Source organism: Balaenoptera ricei, chromosome 16, assembly GCF_028023285.1.
Source record: "Balaenoptera ricei isolate mBalRic1 chromosome 16, mBalRic1.hap2, whole genome shotgun sequence".
In the NCBI taxonomy this organism is placed as follows: domain Eukaryota; kingdom Metazoa; phylum Chordata; class Mammalia; order Artiodactyla; family Balaenopteridae; genus Balaenoptera; species Balaenoptera ricei.
In genome coordinates, this window is record NC_082654.1 from 65,780,703 (window position 1) to 65,805,422 (window position 24,720).

Consider the following 24,720-nt stretch of genomic DNA (forward strand, 5'->3'; position numbering starts at 1 on the left):
ATTCACTGACTCTTTATAACCCTGAAAAATAATTATTATCCCCATTTTACAGATGGTATGCCTGAGTTCTAGAGAAATGTAAAAAGTTGCCCAAGGTCACACACCTAGTGGCAGAAGCTAGGATTTAAACCCAAGTGGTTTTTACTCCAGGGGCTTAGGGTCTTAAAGCACTATGTACCTACCTGGAGATGTAAATAACCTTTAAGGGAACAAACATCATTTTAGGCAAATTGGAGTTCTATTTTTTAAGATTTTTTTTTGATGTGGACCATTTTTAAAGTATTGAATTTGTTACAATATTGTTTCTGTTTTATGTTTTGGATTTTTGGCCCCAAGTCACGTGGGATCTTAGCTGCCTGACCAGGGATCGAACCCGCACCCCCTGTATTGGAAGGCGAAGTCTTAACCACTTGACTGCCAGGGAAGTCCCCACATTGGAGTTATTTCTAACTAACACTGCAGTTAGCATCTCTGGAGACCTGCAGTTAACGGTTTATTGGCTGGAGACTTTTGAACAGGACTGAAACTTGATATCTTGGTGTCTGACACTGTGAGGGGGTCGGGGGAGCTTTCTTTTTTTTTTTTTTTTTTTACTCTAATAATTGCTATATTAGTAAGACTCCAAGCTCCCGCTTCAGGTGGAGTTCTTCCCTGGATTCAAATTACATCACTACTTTATCCTTTCTGCCTTTCAACCTGATTTGGTAGATGGAATTCTGTAATCCCTTTTACCCCTTGCGTGAATTCAAACAATCTGTTTACTGCCTGAATGAGTTTGGCATTCTCTCCACATACTTTTATTGTCACGGGCCATAATCCTAAAATCATTCTTAAGACTTTTCACCACCAAACTGCAATGCTTTCTTTGTTTTTTCGTTTTTTTGGCCACATTTCTTTGTATTGGGCATTCTGCTGTTTGCCAATGTGAATGCTTGGGAAGGACTTGAAATTAGCACATGCATTCCTTTGGCTTTTTTATTATTACAGCAAGTAGGAAGTTTTGAGTTTAAAAAAAAGTACGTTATATAGGGGTAAACTTAATTTTTATTTGGCTTCCTATTTTATTACTTTTCTCAAAAAAAAAATGTCTATCAACTATTCTCACTTGCAAGTTGAGTCCTGTAAGGCTTGGTGAGATTGGCTCACCATTGCTCCAGTGGTCCATACTGAATTGTTTCCAGATTGGTCTCCGTGGAAATGTTTCCATAGAGATGGTTAAAACTAAGGACTCCCAGCTGCTTTTTTTTTTTTCCTCTTTGTCTTCCTTTTCGTCATTTCAGTGCTTTCCTATTAGTACAGAGATCAGAGGGACCCTGCAGAGGGTCTTGTTAGAGGCCAAAATGAGAGAAGAGATGAAAAAGTAGAAGGAAATAGAAGTACCCACACGGCCCAGAGGAAAACAAGACAGCTAACACGTGATCCTGATTATACCACCAGGATGAAGGGAACAGGAAAATTCCATGCAGAGCCTGAAAAAAAAAGAAAGAGAAATAGAAAGAGACTGTACTCTTTTGGGGGAGAGAAGGCATATTAACTAAAAATTGGCTAAGATAGTTGTTCACATACCCCCACTGGCATTCTGAAATAACATAAAAACTGGATTACAATATTTTTGTCTACAGGAAAATCAAATAAGCTAAAAACGTAACAAACCCACAAATAAGTTTCTAGGAGTGTGTCTAATTAAGGTGGTTAATGCCTTTTGAACACTAAATCTGTCTTACTAAGGTTTTGTGAAATGCTTGTTCTTTGATTTATATCATATATATCTACTCTCTTTAGAAAGCAGTAGTCTTCTCCATCATAATTCAAAATTATTTCTCAAGACAAGACTTAATTACAGTTTACATTCTTGATACTTTTTTGTATCTTCAAGTCACCCTAGTGTTCATTCTGGGATTAGGGAAGCCAAAAGGTCTCATCCAATTGGAATAATTATACACTAAGTAAACAAATTGCAACTTAGAAGGAAAAAAGCACCTAGCACACTTTCTCTAATTTTTGAAAATAATTAAAAGTGTTGAACATTATTTCTGTCCCAGTGGATTGCTGTGAAGAACAGGGAAAGCAGCTACAAAAGATAACTACTTAAGGAATTTAAATCAAACTATTGTACTGCTTTTAATATTTTATAAGCACATTGATAACTTAGAAAACACTGTACCGTTAAGAGTAACAAGACCATTCCCCTCTCCCCCCACACATGATTTTAAGCTTCTGAGTGGTAGATAAAAATATGTTTCTTCATATATGTACCTGTGCCTCTTAGTGTACAAATAACTATGGTTATATCGGGGGTGGAGGCACTTTAAGTAACTAATTTTCACCACAGTCTAGCAAAGAAGGCCCAGCAGAGATGATGAGCTCTTAAACTAGAACAGTGGTACTGGGATAGATATAAGAGGATGTCTTTGAGATATTTAGGAGCCATTATCAGCAGGATTTAGTGATTGATTAGAGAAGCTGTGGATGGATGAGTAAAAAGTCAAGGATGAGTTACTTTTGGTTTAGGGTTTGTTGGTGGGGATAGTAACTGACAGAGAATACAGGACTATTGAGTATACGGATTTTGAGGTGCCATACACAATCCAAGTGGATGTGTCTAGTAGGAAATTAATATGTGCTAGGATATATAGCTGGCATTCATCAATGTATATTTTGCTTTTACATTCTGATAGTTTAGGGAGATAGGCTCAGGCTAGGTAAATTTGGTCTAGCATCTGTTGTTAAAACTGGAATGAGAACTTATTAACTTACAATGAGGAATAATGAGAAATATAATTCAAACAGATTGACTGCATCTTGTCCCTATGTTTTGCAGTGGCTGCTTCTGAATATTATATATAAAAAAATTATACTTTACAAGGTAAGTACTAGGGTTGTAATATACAGCATGATGACTATAGTATACAGCATGATGACTATAGTATACAGCATGATGGCTATAATTAACACTACTATATGATGTATGAAAGTTGTTAAGAGAGTAAATCCTAAGAGTTCTCATTACAAGGAAACATTTTTCTTTTTTTGCTTTCTCTTTTTATTGTATTTATAAGAGGTGATGGATGCTAACTAAACTTACTGCAGTAATCATCTCAGAATATATGTAAGTCAAACTATTATGCTATATACCTTAAACTTACACAGTAATGTATGCCAATTATATGTCAGTAAAACTGGGAAAAAAAGAAATCATACTGTATTACTTAGTATTGCTGTTAACAAATTACCCTAAAACTTAGCAGCTTAAAACAACAGACTTTTATTATTTCATTGTTTCTGTGGGTCTGAAACCTGAGGGCAGCTTAGATGGGTGCCTCTGGCTCAGGGTCTCTTATAAAGCTGCAATCAGAAGTGTCAACTGGGGGCTTCCCTGGTAGCACAGTGGTTAAGAATCCGCCTGCCAATGCAGGGGACACGGGTTTGAGCCCTGGTCCGGGAAGATCCCACATGCCGTGGAGCAACAAAACCCTTGAGCCACAACTACTGAGCCTGTGCTCTAGAGCTCGTGAGCCACAACTACTGAGCCTGTGTGCCACAACTACTGAAGCCTGTGCGCCTAGAGCCCGTGCTCTGTAACAAGACAAGCCACTGCAATGAGAAGCCCACGCACTGCAACGAAGAGTAGCCCCCGCTCGCCGCAACTAGAGAAAGCCCATGCACAGCAACGAAGACCCAACGTGGCCAAAGATAATAAATAAATTAATTAAATAAATTTAAAAAAAAAAGTGTCAGCTGGGCCTGCAGTTACTCAAGGCTCAACTGATGGAAGATCTGCTTCCAAGCGCCCTTACATGGTTATTGGCAGGCCTCAGTTTTTTTGGGTTTTTTTTAATGATTTAAAAATTTTAGAATAGTTGTAGGTTTACAAAAAAGTTGCAAAGATAGTATGAAGAGTTCCTGTATACCTCTCACTCAGTTTCCTTTGTTGTTAACATCTTACATTCTATGGTACGTTTGTCACAAGTAATGAGCCAGCATTGGTCCATTGCTATTAACTAAACTCCACACTTTATTTGGGGTTCACTCGTTTTTCTGTAACATCCTTTTTGTGTTCCAGTATCTGATCTGGGATGCTAAATTACATTAGTCAACATTCTCCTTAGCATCCTCTAGTCAAGTACTTTGTAGAATATCCTTCAGTTGGAATTTCTCTGATATCTTTGCCATGATTAGACAAGAGTAATGTGTTCTTGGGAAGAAGACTACAGAAGTAAAGTGCCATTCCCATCACACCATATCAAAAGTATATGCTGGCAACATGACTTATCACTGATGGTGTTACCTTTAATCACCTGGGTGAGGTAGTGTTTGCCAGATTTCTCCACTGTGAAGTTGCTTTTTATCCTCTTCCTATGGTCTACTCTTTTGGAAACAAGTCACTGAGTGCACCCACACTAAAGGGGTATTTAAACTCCATCTCCTGGAAGCCACTGCAAGGAGAAGTCCGCACACGTCGAGCAAGAGTAGCCCCCACTCTCTGCAACTAGAGAAAGCCTGCGTGCAGCAGCGAAGACCCAACGCAGCCAAAAATAAATAAATAAATTTATATAAATAAATAAACTCCATCTCCTGGAAGAGAGAGTAGCTAGATAAATTATTTGATATTATTCTGTAAGGTTTTTCTTTCTTTCATTCTTTCATCTTTTATATATGTCAGTACAGACTCACGGATATTCATTTTGTACTTTGGGTTATAATCTACTACTACATTACTAATTTTGTTGCTCAAATTGTTCTTGCTTAGGCCACTGGGAGCACTTTCAGATTGGCTTCTATATCCCTTTGACATGCCCCTATCCTTTTTATTTTTTGAGACTGCCTTACTTTCTGGTACTAGAAGATGCTGCAGGCTCATCTGGTATTTTCTTTACCCTGGCCCTAGAATCGGCCATTTCTCCAGGGAGCTTCACTTCCTTTTATTATTGGAGAAGGTTGTTTAGTTTCCACATTTCCCAAATTTCCTTTTTCTTTTGTTATTAAAATGTAATTTTATTCCATTGTGGTTGAAGGACACACTTTGTATGATTCCAGGCCTTTAAATTTATTGAGACTTGTTTTATGGGCTACCTAACATATGGTCTATTTTGGAGAATGCTTCATGTGCACTTGAGAAGGATGTGCTGTTTACTGCTATTGTGGGGTGTACTAGAGATGTCTGATAGGTCTAGTTGGTTTACAGTGTTGTTAAATCTTCTTGTTGATCCTCTGTCTAGTTGTTCTATCCATTATTGAAACTAGGCATTGAAGTCTCCAACTATTATTGTTGATTTGTCTATTTCTTCTATTCTGTCAGTTTTTGCTTCATGTGTTTTGGGGTTCTGTTGTTAGGTGCATATACGTTTATAACTGTCATATATTCCAGATAGATTGATACTTTTATCATTATAAAATGTCATTCTTTGTCTCTAGTAACAAATATTGTCTTAAAGTCTATTTTGTTTGTTATTAGTATAGTCACTCCAGCTCTCTTTTGGTTATACTTTGCATGGCATATCTTTTCCCCATTTTTTTACTTTCAACCTATTTGTGTCTTTGAATTTAAAGTTTGTCTCTTATAGAAAGCATATAGTTAGATCATGTCTTTTAAAAAAAATCCCTTTGATGTGAATTTAGTCCATTTACATTTAATGTAATTAAGGTGGGGTTTAAGTCTGCCATTTTGCTATTTGTTTTCTATATGCCATGTCTTTATTGTTTCTCTATTCCTCCATTACTGCTTGCTTTTGTGTTAACTAGATATTATATATATATGAATATGAATATCTATAAAGAACATATGTATATAGCTATTATCAAAAAGAATACAAATAGCAAATGTTGGCAAGGATGTGGAGAAAAGGGAACCCTCATACACTGTTGGTGGGAATGTAAATTGGTGCAGCCACTGTGGGAAACAGTATGGAGGTTTCTCAAAAAACTAGAAATAGAACTACCATATGACTCAGCAATTCAACTTCTGGGTATGTATCTGAAAAAAACCAAAAATGCTAATTTGAAAAGATACATGCACCTCAGCATTCATAGCAGCATTATTTACAATTGGCAAAATATGGAAGCCACCTAAGTGTCCATCAACAGATGAATGGATAAAGAAGATATGGTATATTTATACAATGGAATACTACTCAGTCATAAAAAAGAATGAAGTTTTGCCATTTGCAACTATGTGGGTGGACTTGGAGGGTATTATGCTAAGTGAAATAAATCAGACAAAGACAAATAAGTCAGACAAAGTTATCGCTTATATGTGGAATCTAAAAAATAGAACAAACTAGTGAATATAACAAAAAAGAATCAGACTCACAAATATAGAGAACAAACTAGTGGTTACCAGTGGGGAGAGGAAGGGGGGGACAATAATTTGGTTGATAAATGGTAAGTGATGATGATAAGATGAGAAATGTAAACTTTAACAGAAAAGTGAAAAATTTCCATCCAAAACAGTGGGTATTTAAACATAAATGTAGTTGAAGAAATCAGAACGAGTCTAAAAATATTTGAACAAAGGAAGTGTTTAGAGCTTCTGTTAAGTCTAGGAAATATGGGTAAAAGTAAACAAAAAGTAACTGAATGCCATATATATGTGTGTGTGTGTATGTGTGTGTGTATATATATATATATATATATATATATATATATGGTCTTAGTAGCTAAATGAAACTAATTTAAAAATAGATTTTCTTCCAAATTTTTATTTAAAAACTTATTTTACTTAATAATTTGTAGCTCTTTTTTATACTCATTTTCTTTTCACCAGTAAGTAGACAGTGTTCAAGTACACTTTGAATGCCAGTCAGTGCTCAATTAGTAAGTATTTACATTTTCAAAGAACTAAACTGGCATTTATTAATGAGTATCCTTGTTTTGAGGCAGTAGTCATAAGCAAAAGCTAAGTGGATTCTTTTATGCTAACAGCTACAGAATAACAGAAATCAACTTTCTGTTGTCTGTAGCCACAGGAGACTGTAAACAAGCTAAGACAGTTACAGAGGGACAAATAAGCCTCAGTGTTCCCAGGCATACCCATGGGCAGGTTTAATGACTAAGCTATTTGAACAAGGGAGGTTTATGATTTCCCTACATTTACATGGTAAATGGAACCAAGATTAGAATTCAGGAAGGTGTCTACTGTGTTCTCAAAAACAAACCCAGTGGAACTCAGGGGAAGGTAGTGGGACAGGGAATTGTCAAATGGGATTTTAGTTTTTTCCGTACTATTTTATTGTTTATAACAAGTTTATATTCATATACTAATTTGATGATTAAAAACTAAAGAGTTAAAAAAGAGAAGTATGAATAGTTGAGAAATCATATGAATTTATAAATGTATGTATTTGTTTTTGGCTGCGTTGGGTCTTCGTTGCTGCACGCGGGCGTTCTCTAGTGGCGGCGAGTGGGGGCTACTCTTCGTTGCGGTGCGCGGGCTTCTCATTGCGGTGGCTTCTCTTGTGGAGCACGAGCTCTAGGCACGCGAGCTTCAGTAGTTGTGGCATGCGGGCTCAGTAATTCTGGTGCATGGGATGCTCCACAGCATGTGGGATCTTCCCCGGCCAGGGATCGACCCCGTGTCCCCAGCATTGGCAGGCAGATTCTTAACCACTGCGCCACCAGGGAAGTCTCGAAATCATATGAATTTAGGTTTATGAGCTTGTACCCTCTGGGGGTAATTTATTTCTTTTTAACAGCATATTTGCTTGGCATTATTGAGGGACATGTAAAGCCACTCTAGGTGTCCAAACGGAATGTCAATGAAACTAGAGAAGGATAATTTAAATTATTTGGATCATTTGAAAAACACAGTGCTGGATAGTTGCTCAGAGCCCTGCCTGATAGCTGCACCTGAGGACCAGCCATTTGACTGGATGCCAAAATTTGTGCAAGCCCATTTACTGGGTAAATAAAGGCAAGTTGCTCAAACTTTACCTGCCTCAAATTTTCTCTCAGCAATTCAGGGGGACGTTAAGCCTGCCTTTTCCTTATAGGAATGAAACCAAAATTAATTTTAAGGAGAGAGAGAGAGAAAAAGGACATCTTCAAAGATAAATTCTAGATTAGATCCTCAGGGTAGAGGTGTATGGCTCATTCATGAGATTCTCTTCTCTCTCTGGTGCCTAGCATTGGAGTCTGCCTGCCACACAGTAGCTGTTGAACTGAACTTTGGATTTCTGAACCCACAAAGATAAAGAACAAATCATGAACATTGGCTCCAGCAGATCTTTATAGCCTTATCTCCACCCTCTCCTATCCTCTTGCCACATCTATTTCCATACTGAATTGCTTACCTTGGGATTAATCCATGCACTCTGCCCAAGATGCCTGTTCGCACCCTATGGAACTGCTGGACATTTTTTTGTGTATGTTTTTGGACCCATTCAAATGTCACCTCATCTCTGGAGCGCCCTCTGACTGTCTCCTGGGCAGAGTTATTGCTCTCTCCTTGTGTTCATAAGCATTGTATCTATATCTTTTTCTTTTATATTTTATAATTTTTACATTGGTCTCCTCACTGACTGAGAATACCTTGACAGAGAGTTAGTGACTTGTTCATCATTTTATCCCCCAATTCTAGCATGTGCCTGGTGTTTAGGAAATACACAGTAATTTTTGAAAATTAAATTGTTAATGTGAACCCTATGTTAAGCATAATTGGTTACCATAGAGCACAAACAGGAATATTAATCAATTAAATTAAATGAATAAAAATACTTTTTCTACCCTTTGAGAATAAAAATTAAATTTATAAAATACATTTTAGAAAGACAGTTTTAATACATTTATGGTGTTAGAAACTTCATGCTCTTTTTGTAGTGAATCTCCAAGTACGGCATCAGCATTACCTGGGAACTTGTTAGAAATGTAAATTCTTGGGCCCCACCTCAAACTTATGAAATAAAAAATTCTGGGCATGGAGTCCAGCAATTTGTGTTTTAATACATCCCCACAGGTGATTCTGATGAATGCTAAAATCTGAAAAGCACTGTTCTAGAACAAATAAAAATGCTTAAGAAATTTTCACACTTGACCAAGAACTCTTTTTACTTAATCAGAAATCTTGTTTAGTTTTCATACATAGTACAGTTATTTAGTGTTTGTTGTACCAGGGTCCTTTGTATTCTTGAGTGTCTGTAAATTCTAAGAGAATTTTTAAACTCTTGAGTTTTCATTTCAAAGATGGTCTAAAGTATTTTAACACTTAAGACAAAATTTCTCTTATGCAGTGGTAGTTTACAATTTCATGGAACTAAGATTTTAGTTCCTTAAGTAAGAGTTCCTCAAATTCTGGTCCTGGGATATATTCTAAGGCATGGTGGTTGACAACATGGACTCTGGAGTTAGACTATTTGGGTTCAAATTTAGTCATTGCCTAAATGTGTGACCTGGGGCAAGTTACTTAAAATTTCTGAGCCTCTGTTTATTCACCTGTAAAATGGAAATGGAGATTATAATAAGGATCTATCTCATGAGATGCTCTGAGGATTAAATGCTCTTAGAACCATGTCTAGCACATAATAAGTGCTCAGTAAGTATTTATTATTATTGTTCTTGGAAATTTGTGCAGCAGTTAGGATTTTGCTGGGCTGCAAGTAACAGAATACTGGATTGTGTTCATTTCCTATTGCTGCTATAACAAATTATCACAAATTTAGTGAGTAACAATAACACAAATGTATTATTTTATAATTCTGAAGGTCACAAATCCAAAATAGGTCTCACTGAGATAAAATCAATCTTGATCTGGGACTTCCCAGCCTCCAGATTGTGAGAAAAGAAATTCTGTTGTTTAAGCCACTCAGTCTGTGGTTTGTTATGGCATCCTCAACTAATCCAGATTTGTTCCTTCTAGAGGTTCTAGGGGAGAATTTGTTTCCTTGCCTTGTTCAATTTTTTTTTTTTTTTTTTTGTGGCCATGCTCCATGGCATGGGGTCGGGGAACTTCCCTGACCAGGGATCAAACCCATGCCCCCTACATTGGGAGCACGGATTCTTAACCACTGGACCACCAGGGAAGTCCTACCTTATTCAATTTCTAGAGGCTACCTATATTTCTTGGCTTGTGTCTCCTTCCTCTGTCTTTAACCCAGCAGCACAGCATGTTCAAATCACTGCCTTGAACTTTTCTGCCTCCCTCTCCCACTTTTAAAGACCCCTGTGACATTGAGTCCACTGGGATAATCCAAAATAATCTTATTTTAAGGTCAGTTGGAACTTCCTTGGTGGTGCAGTGGTTAAGAGTCCACCTGCCGGGCTTCCCTGGTGGCGCAGTGGTTGAGAGTCTGCCTGCTAGTGCGGGGCACACGGGTTCGAGCCCTGGTCTGGGAGGATCCCACGTGCTGCGGAGCGGCTGGGCCCATGAGCCACAATTGCTGAGCCTGCACGTCTGGAGCCTGTGCTCCGCAACGGGAGAGGCCGCGATAGTGAGAGGCCCGCGCAACGCGATGAGGGGTGGCCCCGCTTGCCACAACTAGAGAAAGCCCTCGCCCAGAAACGAAGACCCAACACAACCATAAATAATAAATTAAAAATAAAAAAAGAATCCACCTGCCAATGCAGGGGACACGGGTTTGATCCCTGGTCTGGGAAGATCCCACGTGCTGCGGAGCAACTAAGCCCGTGCGCCACAACTACTGAGCCTGTGCTCTAGAGCCCACAAGCCACAACTACTGAGGCCACGTGCCACAACTACTGAAGCTCGCATGCCCAAGAGCCCGAGCGCCACAACTACAGACTGCAACTACTGAAGCCTGTGCACCTAGAGCCCATGCTCCGCAACAAGAGAAGCCACCACAATGAGAAGCCCGCGCACCGCAATGAAGAGTAGCCCCCACTCACCACAACTAGAAAAAACCCGTGCGTAGCAAGGAAGACCCAATGCAGCCAAAGATAAAAATAAAATTAAAAAAAAAAGTCCTGCCTTCAAATGTTAAAAAAAAAAAAATCAGTTGATTAGCAACCTTAATCCCATATGCAACCTTAATTCCCTGCTGCCATGCAACATAGCACATTAACAAGTTCTTGGAATTAGAATGTGGACACCTTTGGCTACTTCGGCCATTATTTTGGCTACTTCGGCCATTATTTTGGCTACTCCATGGACTGACAATAGTTTGAACCTTAAGGATATTTGCTGTTTACCTAAGTCTGGAAGTAGGAGGGTCTAACATTGACTTAGCAGGTTAACTACATTGTAAAGAACCTATACTATTTCTTCCTTACCTAGTTTGTTAGCTTTTCCTCTTCATATTTGTCACCTCATGGTCAAAAGATGATCGTTGCATTTCCAGGCATCAGCAACATATTCAAGACAGGAAAAAGAGGAGGGGGAAAAAGAGGCTGTCCATTTTCCTTTCCCGTCTGCCCCTTTTATCAGAAAGCAAAAGATTGTCCCTAGAATCTCTCCAGCAATCTTGCTCTAAATGGGTCCTATGGCCATCTCTAGCTGCAAGAGGATCTGGAAGAGGGAGCATCTGGCATAGGAGAATGAAATAATACAGATTGGCTTAGACCATTTATGATACATTGATGGGGCCGGGTGCATTGCCTCCCCAAACAAAACCAGAGTTCTTTTAGAAAAAGAGAAGTGCAAGTATGTGTGTGGGAGGGGTGGGGTGGAGAGGGGTGGTTGTCAAACAGGCAAATGACATTGGATATTAGAGTCTTGGAGAATTTTTCCCTTTAAAGAATGTTTTCACTTGAGAAACAATGCAGTATTTCTAGAAGCCTGATAAAGTACTTAGTTGTAGAATTTTATTTTTCTGTACCAAATTAGAGCAAGAAAACAAGACTATCTGAAGAAACATTTTAAAAACATAAACATGTAATTTATGATCTCTATAGAAAAGTTAGACAGTCTTTTCAATATAAATTTTCTCATCCAATTGAACACATAGCTGATGGCTGAGACCAATGGGGCTGTAGTTCAATGAGGCTGAAAACTTGCTCCTTTTGGCAGACCTATGATTTCTGAAACAGTGTCAATTCTATTTATGAAAACTATGCTTCATTGTCAGAACTTTAATTTGTTTCTGGTCTCTATTCAATTTTTCTAAAATAATAAAGGCAATCTATAATAAAATTTCCAAATAATTACATCAACAAACTGCAATGTACTGTCAATAATGGTGATGCTACTGAAATGTTGGCTGGCAGATGATACCATGTTGAGAAGCCCTAAGTATTTGCCAGTCAGTGTATGAAAGTTCAGTTGTGATGCACGCTCAGTATATTATTTACTTAATTCAATAAACATTTATTGTGTCAGGCACTGTTCTAGAAACTGAGATTTTAGTAGCAAAGAAAAACAAGAAGAGGTTCTGACTTTATGCTCTTTGCAGTCTGGTTAGAATAATCCAAGAAACACAAATGAAAATTCAAGGTATTTTTAAATCTATCAGATCACCAATGGTGGGGCATTCTCATATGCTAAGTTGATACACTCTTTCTGAAGATAAATTTAACTGTATGTGTAAGTTAAGATGTCTGTACACTTTGACCCAGGGATTTGGTTTTTGGGAATCTATTATAATTAAAGAATCAGAAATGCAGGCCAAGATTTACAGTCAAAAAATTTGATCACTACATTATCTTTACAAGTGAAAAATTGGAAATAAATACTCACCAAAGGGGAAATGGTTAAATAATTTATAACATATGCATGAGCCTATTGTAAATCTATTAAAACGATGTTTTTGAAGCATTTATACTCATACTATACTGTTAAAAGGGTAAAAATTATTAAAAACTATATCTAAAATATTAATAATGTTATTGCTTGGAGGGCAAAAGGTGCAACCTTACTGAAGTTACTGAAGGGAGTCAAAAGGTACAAACTTCCAGTTGTAAAATAAATAAGTCCTGGGAATGTCATGTACAGCATGGTGACTATAATTAACAATAATGTATTACATATTTGAAAGCTGTTAAGAGAGTAGACCTTCAAAATTTCATCACACACAAAAAAAACCTTTTTTTGTAACTTTGTATGGTGATGGATTAACTAGGTAGTTAATGATTGTGGTAGATCATTTCCCAATATATAAAAATATCAGATCATTATGTTGTACACCTGAAAGTAATACATCAATTATATCTAAAAAAAAAGGCAGAAAAAAGTAGGCATTTGGCAAGAAAGTTAAGCAAAACACTTGTATAATAAATTAAACACAAAGAAAAGAAAAAGAAACCTGTAGGCCTGGGAGCTGCCTAGTGGGCTGGTGCCAGGTGTGGCCACCAGCAAGGCGTCCCACTGTTATTTATCTTAATCTTGAGAACAAGAAATACATGTTAGGATAGGTTAATTTCTTTTAGATTTAAACAAAGCACCTCCTAATTTGCTGAATTTTTTAAAAGTTCTATAACTTTGGGAGGGAAGAATCCCTCCATGCCTGTGACAAAACCCATGCTTTCTAGTAAAGCAAAGGAAACACTGAGAATGTTTAACAGAATTTCTCTCTGTAGGGCATGAGAATACAGGAGATCCCCTCCCCACCCTGCTTTTCTATATTTTACAGGTTTTCAGTAAAGAGAAAGTGTTATAATGAAAAGCTTTATTTTAACAAATCTATATCATGAGTTAAAAAGTTTCCATCTGCAGATTTATAAAATAACACAAAATTAAAGCATGAGGCTCCTTTGACTATGTTAAGTCCAAAAAAAGTTATTGCTGATTTACATGGTTATGAGTCACTTTTGGATTTTCCAAGCTTTTTAAAATGGGCATTTTAAAAATATATAAATTTATTTATTTTTGGCTGCGTTGGGTCTTTGTTGCTGCGCACGGGCTTTCTCCAGCTGCGGCGAGCAGGGGCTACTCTTCTTTGCAGTGCGCGGGTTTCTCTTCATGCAGAGCACAGGCTCCAGGTGCACGGGCTTCAGTAGTTGTGGCACACGGGCTTAGTTGCTCCGCGGCGTGTGGGATCTTCCCGGACCAGGGCTCGAACCCGTGTCCCCTGCATTGGCAGGAGGATTCTCAACCACAGCGCCACCGGGGAAGCAATAATGGGCATATTTTTTATAATTAGAAAAAATGCATTATTTTAAAAGGGCAGTAATATTCATTGGGAAACTGTACGCAACATATATGCCCCTTGAAAATTTCATGCACTTCATTAAAAACATAGCCTAATGTAGTTTTGGCTACTCTAAGAATATGATTATGTTGTTAAGTATATATACACTATGAAAAAAAATATTCTATTAATCCAGTATTTTAAAACAAATTCAATTTAGAGGCTTAAAATCAGAGGATCACTTTAAATGTAGGTGTGTTAGAATAATTGCTTGACTTTGTACCTGGAAAATGCTAGTTGCTTCTGTACATCAAGTAAAACATTAACTTTTTGATATTTTGCAGCAACAAGCATGAAAGCAGGCTACCAGCAATTTTGAGAGCTTGCAGAAACAGCTTGCAAGGAAAATGAAGCTCCCTATTTTCATAGTAGATGCATTCACAGCAAAAGCATTTCATGGGAATCCTGCTGCTGTTTGCCTCCTAGAAAATGTAAGTAGTATTTTGTTTTGAAGTGCAGTGCCTCAAATCCTAGATTCCTGTAGAACCAAGTATTTCCTAAAAAAAAAAAAAAAAATCAGACCCACCTAGCTGTGTACCTCTCTGGTTTGTGTTCTTTGTCAAATGGTATCAGCGATGTTCATGTCTGCAAGTTGATTTTGACCAAATCATATGATGAGACTGCTTACACCTAGATGCTTAGGTCTAGAGAAATGAAGATTCGAATGTAAAGAAGAACTAGAGCCAATTAAAAAAAAAGTGGGGGGGCGGATTTCCCTGGTGGTCTGGTGGTTGAGACTCCCCCCCACCAAAAAAAAAAGAACTCGAGCTCCTTGTAGCCTCTGTGTTTTCATTTAGTTAGCACCAAATGGGGAGGAGAATGAAATTAGATGAGTTTTATGTGACTGGACATGGCTGATACTACATTTAGCTTAAAAGATTCTAGCTGGATATTTTTAACCTTACCTATAGTTCAGACAATTAGAAATTCTTTCAGAACCAAAGATGAGACATTTTGCAAGGAATTAAGTAATTTAGTGGAAAGATAGAAGGAATTAAGCTCTAACATAGGGAGAACTCAGCTTACTGAAAGTCTCATTTTAAAAATGGCTCTTCAATTGGATAAGTTTTAACAGAAGAGTTAAATTTTCTTTGACCTTAGATGCTTTGTGTTGTTACCTGGGTATTAGGAAACAAGCCAAGGTACCTTCCACTCAGAGCAGTTAGTACAAGAGTAGATTTTCTAAAAATTACTTCAGGAACACAGTAAGCAACTGATGATCTTAAAGGGCAGGAATAGAAAGGCAGAAGTAGCGAACACGGTGGGGAGTGGGGGGAAGGGGAGGGTGGGATGAATTGGGAGATTAAGTTTGACATAAATACACCACCATGTGTAAAATAGATAGCTAGTGGGAACCTGCTGTATAGCACAAGGAGCTCAGCTCTGTGCTCTGTGATGACCTAGATGGGTGGGATGTGAGGTGGGGGAGGTCCAAGAGGGAGGGGATATATGTATAAATATACCTGGTTCACTTCACTGTACAGCAGAAACTAACACAACATTGTAAAGCAATTATACTCCAATAAAAAAATAACACATTAAAAAAAGTCTTATTAAGTTGGGGCCTTTGAGTGCAAACATCAAGCTGGCTGCAGATTAAAATCACCTGATGTGCTTTAAAAATTCCTATGCCCAACCAATCACAATAGAATCTCTGGGGGTGGGACCCAAGCAGCACTGTTCTTTAAAGCTCCTCGGGTGATTCTAGTGTAAATCAAGATGGAGAATGGCTGAGGTTTTACTGAGACAGCTGAATATTGTTAATTGAGTCTTTGGTATACCTATTTTCTCCGTCAAATGGAGCAGCGAAATGGTGATCAAGAGTCCTCATCTTACCTTGGGCTCCCCTGGTAGCGCAGTGGTTAAGAATCCGCCTGCAAATGCGGGGACACGGGTTTGAGCCTTGCTCCGGGAAGATCCCACATGCCGCGGAGCAACTAAGCCCGTGTGCCGCACCTACTGAGCCTGCGCTCTAGAGCCTGCGAGCCACAACTACTGAAGCCCCTGCACCCGGAGCCTGTGCTCCGCAACAAGAAAAGCCACCGCAATGAGTAGCCCGAGCACTGCAACGAAGAACAGACCCGCTTGCCACAACTAGAGAAAGCCCACGTGCAGCAACGAAGACCCAACGCAGCCAAAAATAAAATTAAATTTAAAAATTTAAAAAAGAGCCTTAATACATTTGCCCCATGTCCCCATGTAATATTCTTGAAGAGTTTTAGAAAAGTTTTGAGTGATTTATGTACTCAGTTTCACCAGATGACAAGAATCAATATTACTCCTCAATTTACTCCTTTTTACCTCCAGTACAGTCACTAAACTCCAGACTTAGGATCTCTCTCTCTCTCTCCCCTCTCTATCTCTCCATTAAAATATATTTTGCATGTTATTTATATGTTTGGAAAAGCTAGGAAATAAAAATTTAACCAAAAACTTAGCATAGTTCAAAGCAATATGCTTTAGTATGAAAGGAAGAAAGAAAAAGAAGATGAAGTCTATGATCCATCTGGGGATGCTTTCTGAAGAGTCTCTCAATTCACTTCTGTGCCTTAGACCTGTGAGACCAGGCTAATTTGATGGCCTGTCAGGGACAACTGAATAGATATCTAAAGACTAGTTTGCTAGTTTTCTATCCTGTGGACACAAGAATCCTGCTCTCCTGGAGGCTAATCTAGCACTTTCCCCAATGCGTAATCAATAAAAATTAAAATGGAGGTATAAACTGTTGTTTCCACCCTTGGATTCTTTTACACATGGCTGGAGATAGTGGACACCTGAAACACCTAGAGAGAACACAAGTGAACTCAGGAAAATACCATAGACAGATAAGTGCTAAACCTTATAATGCTGACCACAATTCAGTAGGTGTTCAGCCTGTCATTACATAGTCTACAAATATTTGTTGACATCTACCGTGAGCCAGGCTCCAGGGTAGGGACGGGAGGTATAGAGATCAGTAAGTTTGCCTGTCCTTGAGGTGCTCAGAGTCTAGCAGGGGAAATACACTTTTAAACCTGATCATTTTCCCATAGTTACCACAGAGGCTGAAAGACCACGTACCGGGTACCATGGGGACTCATGCCAGGTCCCATGGGGATGCAGAGCATGGAACAACATTGGATTTTTATGGGGGAGAAAATGCTTCAGATTTTAAGTGCAGGGCTGCATAGGAATATTCTTTTTCATTTTGTTTAAAATTATTTAAAATTTGACTGAGATGAGACTAACTATAGAAAAACTTGGTGGACAAACTAAAGACTAGGTAATTGTACTTTGAGCTTTTGGAATACTTGATAAGAGACTGCTGGAAGGAAAGGAAAAAATTCTGGGTAACAACATTTCCAGAGCTTCTAGACTATTCTAAAGTTTTGTTTTCCTTTCTAGACAAGTCCATTTTAAAAATTTTCACATGAGGAACTTATAACACTGTACATTAGGTGAAAGCAAAAACAGATTAAGGGCTAAATGGAACATGAAACAGACATTTGAAAAAAAAATTTTTAATTTCAAAAAATCGATGGTTTTCTCAAATGCCTGACAATTTTACAATAAAGATGATGTAGAGACATGGAAAATGTATAGAAACAATTTTTTTTTGTAATAAATTTATTTATTTATTTAGTTTTGGCTCTGTTGGGTCTTCGTTTCTGTGCGAGGGCTTTCTCTAGTTGTGGCAAGCGGGGGCCACTCTTCATCGCGGTGCACGGGCCTCTCATTATCGCGGCCTCTCTTGTTGCGGAGCACAGGCTCCAGACGCGCAGGCTCAGTAGTTGTGGCTCACGGGCCTAGTTGCTCCGCGGCATGTGGGATCTTCCCAGACCAGGGCTCGAACCCGTGTCCACTGCATCGGCAGGCAGATTCTCAACCACTGCGCCACCAGGGAAGCCCTAGAAACAATATTTTAAAAAGTGAAATAGATACATTACAATGACAGCTGTGTAAAAACTATAGGAACTCCTGACCAACTATTGGAATAGGTCAGAGGGCTGTGGTAGTGAAAAGGGGTGGTACTTTGTTTATTTTTCTGTAAACCATCTTTACTGTTTAGTGAAAATAACCTCAACAGAGGTAAGGAGCCATATTTATTCTCCTTCATATTCTAACAAAGCCTTAAGGTTTTTGTTTTTGTTGTTGTTTTGTGTGTGTGTGTGTGTGTGTGTATATGTATGTGTATGTAAGTGTGTGTGTGTTTTTAGGGCAGGGCTTCTCAATAGCAGTGTTATTGACATTTTGGCCTGGCAAGTTCTTTATTGTGTGAGGCCGTCATGTGCATTGTAAAATGTTGGGCAGATCCTGGGCTTTGACCCACTAGATGACAGTGGTCTCTCCTCCTCCCCCAGACATGACCATCAAAAATCGCCCCCAGTTGAAAACCATTGTTTCAGAAGATACCTTCTCTAAAGAGAGGCTTATCCTGGAGTTTTCCTGTTTAAATTATCCATAAAAACAACTTCGTTGTGTGCCCAGTATATTTATTTATCCCAATTCAACTGGCCGTTACTGGCTGTCTACCATAAGCTGGACACTGTGCTAGGATCAAATGTAATATTCATATATGTGTGTTTCTATTCTTTTAAACACTGCTAATCATTTCCAGTGACAGCAAGGAGGATCGGCTTCACACTTTTTTTTTTTAAGTTTTTATTGAGTCTGTTACAATATTGCTTCTGTTTTATGTTTTGGTTTTTTGGGCCCTGAGGTATGTGGGAATCTTAGCTCCCAACCAGGGATCGAACCCGCAACCCCTGCTTTGGAAGGTGACCTCTTAACCACTGGACCGCCAGGGAAGTCCCTGGCTTCACACTTTTAAGGAGGAATGCTTAGTTTTAGTTCCTAAAGTACTTGCTGTTCTGGTTTATCTGGTTAAATTTAGGGACGACCAAAAGCCCCTTTTACAGCTTGGTGGGCTATATATTTAAAGAAAAACAGGTGTATAGCAATGCTGTGTTCAATCCATGTTTTAACTCATGTGCAGTGGCCGTTTCCAAACTTGCTGCCCTTCCTTAGAGAGAGGATCACTGGCTCAGTGTGACCATACTGGGTCAGAGGCTCCTGGGGTTTCTAGAGGGTTACAACCTCATATCTCATTTTTATGCCCAGAAAAATGATGCAAAGTGCAGAGAAGATTCTTCTAGGACGTTGAAGTGTTTTCCTTTGCTATTTGAGGGAAGAGAGCAATGCAAAGGAAGAGGAAATGTTAATGTCGGAATTTCTGCTTCCCAAGTATCCTCACTGGCTTCTAGAACATAACTCTCAGCTTTGAGGGCAGTGACTTCAGGCAAGTTCAGCCAGATGCATACTGTGCTATTTCTTTTCATTTCACCCTCACAACCACTCTATGAGTAGGTCTTATTATTATTATCCCCATTTTACAGATGAGAAAACGGAGGCAGAAGAAGGTTAAATGGCTGACTTCAGAATCCCACCCCAGGTCTGCCTGACTGCAGGGCCCATGCTTTTACTCTTCATCGCAGTGCGCGGGCCTCTCACTATTGCAGCCTCTCTTGTTGCGGAGCACAGGCTCCAGACGCGAAGGCTCAGTAGTTGTGGCTCACGGGCCTAGTTGCTCCGCAGCATGTGGGATCTTCCCAGACCAGGGCTCGAACCTGTGTCCCCTGCATTGGCAGGCAGATTCTCAACCACTGCGCCACCAGGGAAGCCCAGGGCCCATGCTTTTAACCCACTCAATACTAGACTAGATGTCCCCTCCTTTTATGTGCTCCCATGGCACCCCTTCCCAGTTGATAACATGCATCACTCTTGTTGTAATTCATTCAGTGCCTGTCTCTCTCACTACTGTACATTCCATGAGATATTAATCTATTCTGACTTGTTCCAACACACAAGGCCTAGCACATGGGAGGCACTAAATAGAAAACTGTTGAGTGAAAGTGAAAATATTATAATCAGTGATATTATGGCAAAATTTCCTTCTACGAGTTCTAGTTAGCCAACAATTATTCATCTTTTGTTCTCATTGGTAGGGTGGGGTGGGCAGGGTATGCAAAGTGAGTATGTGCTTTGGGTTTTGTGATGGAGCTGGAGAGACTAAGCATTCATAAGATCCATTGGAAGCAACTGAAGATGGCCTGCAGTTTGAGTGCTGCAATGTGTGGACATAACTTTACAATCGGAAATCCAAGTGCCTCGAAAGGAATCTTGATCCTAGCACAGTGTCCAGCTTATGGTAGACAGCCAGGAATTCCTCAAAAGGAATTTCTTCCTAGATGATTTAGAACTTTCTACATCCAAGTGCTTTTCCATTGCTGGAAGGAAAGCAGAGGGACAAATAAACAGAGCAGGACTGTCCTGTTTAGGCTGTCATATTTCTAAACTGCCACAAGGTGGGAGTATTTTAAAACTTTACTCTGATTTTCTGATCATTAATCTTTCGCGGGCCGTATAGTGATGGAATCTCAGTGTCCCAACGCAGTACATTGGAAGGCAGAAAAACAAACATGGCTCTAATTTTGCTGCTGGAAGCTTGACTCATGTGAAATTGGCAAAAGGAAATGGATATTAAAGCAAGAGAACTAACAGTTATCGGTTTGGTTTGAAACTATTATGTGTTACATTTAAAAATAAGTTTGTAGTGTAAAATGGAAACATTATTGGAACCAAAATTCAGTATTTTGAATGAATGTAGTCTCATTCTTTTTTTCCAAAAGCTCTCCAAGTTGAAGCAATATTAATCTTCTCATGATTCACCATTATTTTGATCTTTGGTTCCAGTGTAGAAATTCAGCCACGTGTGGTGCACATTGAGGGCTGCTACTGTCATACTTTCTACATTGTCTCTGGCCCCTCAGGCAAATAGCAGGTGCATTTTCAGTGTTCTGGGGCAGAAATTGCACTTACAGAAATTCAGATTGTAATTGGTGAAATACACCAAAGCAGAGAAGATTAAAGAGTTGATGGTCAGTGAAGTGTGTTTTTGGCTGATGTGCAAAAAAGCCCATTTGCAGAGGAATCTATTACCAATAGATGGTGAGCTTGGCTACAATGTGAAATGCTTTAATACTTTTAGAGACTCTGGTCCCAAAGATCAAGGGAAGCAAGAGGCAAAGAAAGGAAGGACAAGGATAGGGAGTTTGGCTAGATGAGATACAGGAAGGACTGGCAGGCACTGCAGGTTCCTGCAGTCAAGGAGGCAAATCCAGGCTTTTCTTCATCAATCACCTTTGAGGCCTGTGACTGCTGACTCAGCACTGGGGAATTAAATGTCTCTGAGTTTCTCTCAGGTGTTATATGCACGGGCAGGTGGGCCAGTTTCCATGGGGAACATTCAACAGGCCACTGCGAAGCGCTTGAGTTCACTTCTGAACATTGTTGCCTTGTTGGCCTCAGCAGCACCCAACCCCCTCCTCTACTCAGGTGGGACTTCTCGCTCCCCAGGCCCACAGGTGCCCAGAGGTGTGACAGGTGCTCATTCCACTTCATTCCTACCATCCTAATTCTCCTTACCTTAGCTTACAGAATCCTAGAGTGTCAAAGATTTAACAGAAGGAGAAAGAAGTGAGGTCAAGTGATTTGCCCAAGAAGCGTCCCCAATACAAAGCTTTTTGCCCACATTTTCCTGTCCAACTCACCAAAATCTTCCCTTTTTCTAGGTCCACATCAAGTCCTCACCTTTAAAGTCCTAGAGTACTTAATGTCAAAATCCATTGCTAATTTCTGTATCTATCTCGACTCCTCCACTGAGAGTCTCAGGCCCTTGACCACAGGACCGTATCTTACACACCAGGGCTCCCCAGACTTTAATGTGCGCACGGCTCACCTGGTTTCTGGTTAAGATGGAGATTCTGATTCAGAGGGTCTGGGGCAGGGCCTGAGACTCCCCATTTCTAACACATTCCCTTGGGAATGGTGCTGATGCTGGTGGCCCAGCATGGCACTCCGTGATCGATTCTGCTTTCAGGAGTCCATTTTACCGGATAGACATTGGTTTTCTTGCCTGCAGCCTGTTAAAGGGATAATAATAACTCCCTTGTTATGGGGAGGCAGTGCAGTGCGGCAGGTTAAAGCACTGGCTTTGAACCACTCAAAAAGGTAACGTTTAAAAAGAAAAAAAAAAGGTAACGTTTATCAAGTACTTGCTATGCATCAGGCACTGTGATGAGCACTTTATATGCATTATTGGATTAAATCTTTTGAAAGAAAAACGTTAAGTAAAAAACAAACAGAAAAACCCATTGTGTTATTTTTTCAGAAAATAAGTATCTATGTCTTAAGTGATTTCTCTTTCTGTAGGACTACAGAGCCTCTACAGATTTTTAATACAGAGCTCCTTTAAGAAAAGCTTAGTAAGTCTCCTGTTAGGATTTTTACATCAGCTGATATTTTAAAAATCATGACTGATTTTTCACAACGGCTGTTTTATGCCTTTTTTTTCAATACAGAAACTTTAATAGGTAAACATATCTGTAATGTTATATGAGTATATGGAAAGTGTTTCAAAAGAATTTGAATCAACTAAAAGACAAGGGTGTTTAACTTGCATAACTCAGATAAGTGAATTATGAATTTATTAGAATAAAGTATAATTATTATTTATGGGTTTCAGGAGCTCAAGAATAGTAAGTTTTGCCAAAGCAAAAATACATTTGTGTTGAGATTTCTTTTTTTTTTAATAACTTTTTATTGGAGTATAGTTAATGTCTTGAGATTTCTTTAGAATTCAAAATCTAAGTAGTGATCATTTTGTTGATTAAAAAATTGCTTTTCATTCTCAAAAAGAAAATTCATGCTTCAGCCAATTTTTTTCCCTTGAGTTAAGAGGAATGTGTGTATGTGTGTGTACGCATGTATATGTATGTATGTGTCTTCACAATAACCATTATTCCCACTTTAAAGGCATAGAAGCTGAGGCTCCAGGAGATGAAATGTCTTGCCCACTCTTGCACTGTTTCTAGGAGCTGACCCAGGATACAAATCCAATTATGTCTGTTTCCAAAGCCCACTATAAAAAAATTGTTTTATTTTGAAAAATTAAAAAACTTAAGAAAAATTTCAAGAATGAACATCTATATACTTTTCCTCTAGATTCACTGGTTCTTACCATTTGCAAAGCCCACATTCTTAATCACTCTACCATTTATTAGGCGTATTGTGTTCTTAGGATATTACACAAACTTTCTGTGTTTAATTTGTTTATCTGTAAGTGGATAAAACTATCTATATTGAGGGTTTTTAAAATGAAGGGTAACTGGATAATTATTCACTCAGCAAATATTTATTGACCTCCTTCCATCCCAGGATGAATAAAAGCATTGTTCCAAACCAGGACAAAGCAAGGTAGCACAGTTGGTGCTCTCATAGAGCCAGAGTCAGAGGTGGGGGGAACAGACATTAAAAGGACATAGCAAGTAATTTCAGGTGGTCTAAGCACGGGGGAAGAGACAGAGCAGTCTGGAAGGCTTTCTGGAGGAGGTGACCTCTGGCCTGAGGCCTGACTCATGAAAGGGAGTGAACTGTGCGTAAATGGGGGCAGAGTGGTCCAGCCTGCTCAGAGTGGGCACCTAACATCTCTTCATCCAACAGGAAAGAGAGATTGTGGAGTTTCCATTTGCAGAAATTATTTTTAGAAGAGAACACATGCTCACAGATAGACTAGATGATAATCTGACAACGGTAGCCCAGGCCGGTAGGTTTTCAGAATCTGTTCTAGCTTTTAACCTCCACCGCTCTTCACATGGTTGCATGCATGGATTTCTGAAAAACCATCTTTATAAAAGTGCCTTGAATTCCTTGGTGATTATTTCCTTTTAGGCATATAACTTTTAATATTAATAAACTGTTATTTACTAGTGGCAGTTGCTGTCCAAGGAAGTCTGATTTTTGTTTCTGGAGTCTCAATAACCTTTTGTTTCTAATTTAGAAATTGGATGAAGATATGCATCAGAAAATTGCAAAGGAAATGAATCTCTCTGAAACTGCTTTTATCCAAAAACTACACCCAACTGACAACTTTACACAAAGTAAATACTTTTTTTTTTTTTTAAACCATTCCTGAATGGCACGAGAAGCTGCTTTTCCAGTGGGGGAATGATAGTTAAGGGAAATGTCCATGTACTATTTGCAGGCAGATAGGAGGGAGAGGGGGAGCGTCTAATCTGGTTCTCATTTCATCTGTGGGAGCAGGTGTTGGTGAATTTGAGTGTTTCAGCTCCAGATCTAGCACTCGGGGGCCCTAGGAGGCTTGCCTAGACTTTGCTCCTCCTTTCACAACATGTTTCAGTGATGAATCATGCTAATGAAATATTTAGAAAAGAATAAGAAAATGAAAAGTTTACGACCCCCTTGTATGGGAATGATCTCGTCTCTCTTTGGTTTTTTCTCCTCTGAAGGTTCCTGCTTTGGATTAAGGTGGTTTACACCAGTGAGTGAGGTTCCTCTCTGTGGCCACGCTACCCTGGCTTCTGCAGCTGTGCTGTTTCACAAAATAAGTAACGTGATTTTCTTTTATGAACTTACCATTTAGCAAATAGCAAATATTTTAAAAAAACTCTCACACATTCTTTCCTGTGAACCAAAGTGACTGGTATAAAGACATTGCAAAGTTTATTTCATGCGATTTATTATGCAGAAACAAAAACAGCAAGTTTCTATAACACTTTGATATTTCAGAGTAGGTGCCATGCATGTTGGA

The 24,720-nt window shown here is 39.0% G+C and overlaps 1 protein-coding gene across 7 annotated transcripts in view; it reads left to right on the forward strand.

The window, feature by feature from the left end:
* PBLD (phenazine biosynthesis like protein domain containing) overlaps window positions 1-24,720 on the forward strand; it is a 36,374-nt gene that overhangs the window by 2,347 nt on the left and 9,307 nt on the right. For 4 of the 7 annotated variants that reach the window (XM_059900063.1, XM_059900059.1, XM_059900067.1 and 1 more), the window contains 4 exons: window positions 2,822-2,866; window positions 14,357-14,503; window positions 23,950-24,049; window positions 24,419-24,517. In XM_059900063.1, the coding sequence (XP_059756046.1) occupies window positions 14,420-14,503; window positions 23,950-24,049; window positions 24,419-24,517 (283 nt within the window). In that variant the 5' untranslated portion in view covers window positions 2,822-2,866; window positions 14,357-14,419. The remainder of the gene's footprint in view (window positions 1-2,821; window positions 2,867-14,356; window positions 14,504-23,949; window positions 24,050-24,418; window positions 24,518-24,720) is intronic. The other 3 variants (XM_059900066.1, XM_059900060.1, XM_059900064.1) reach the window with 1 other exon arrangement.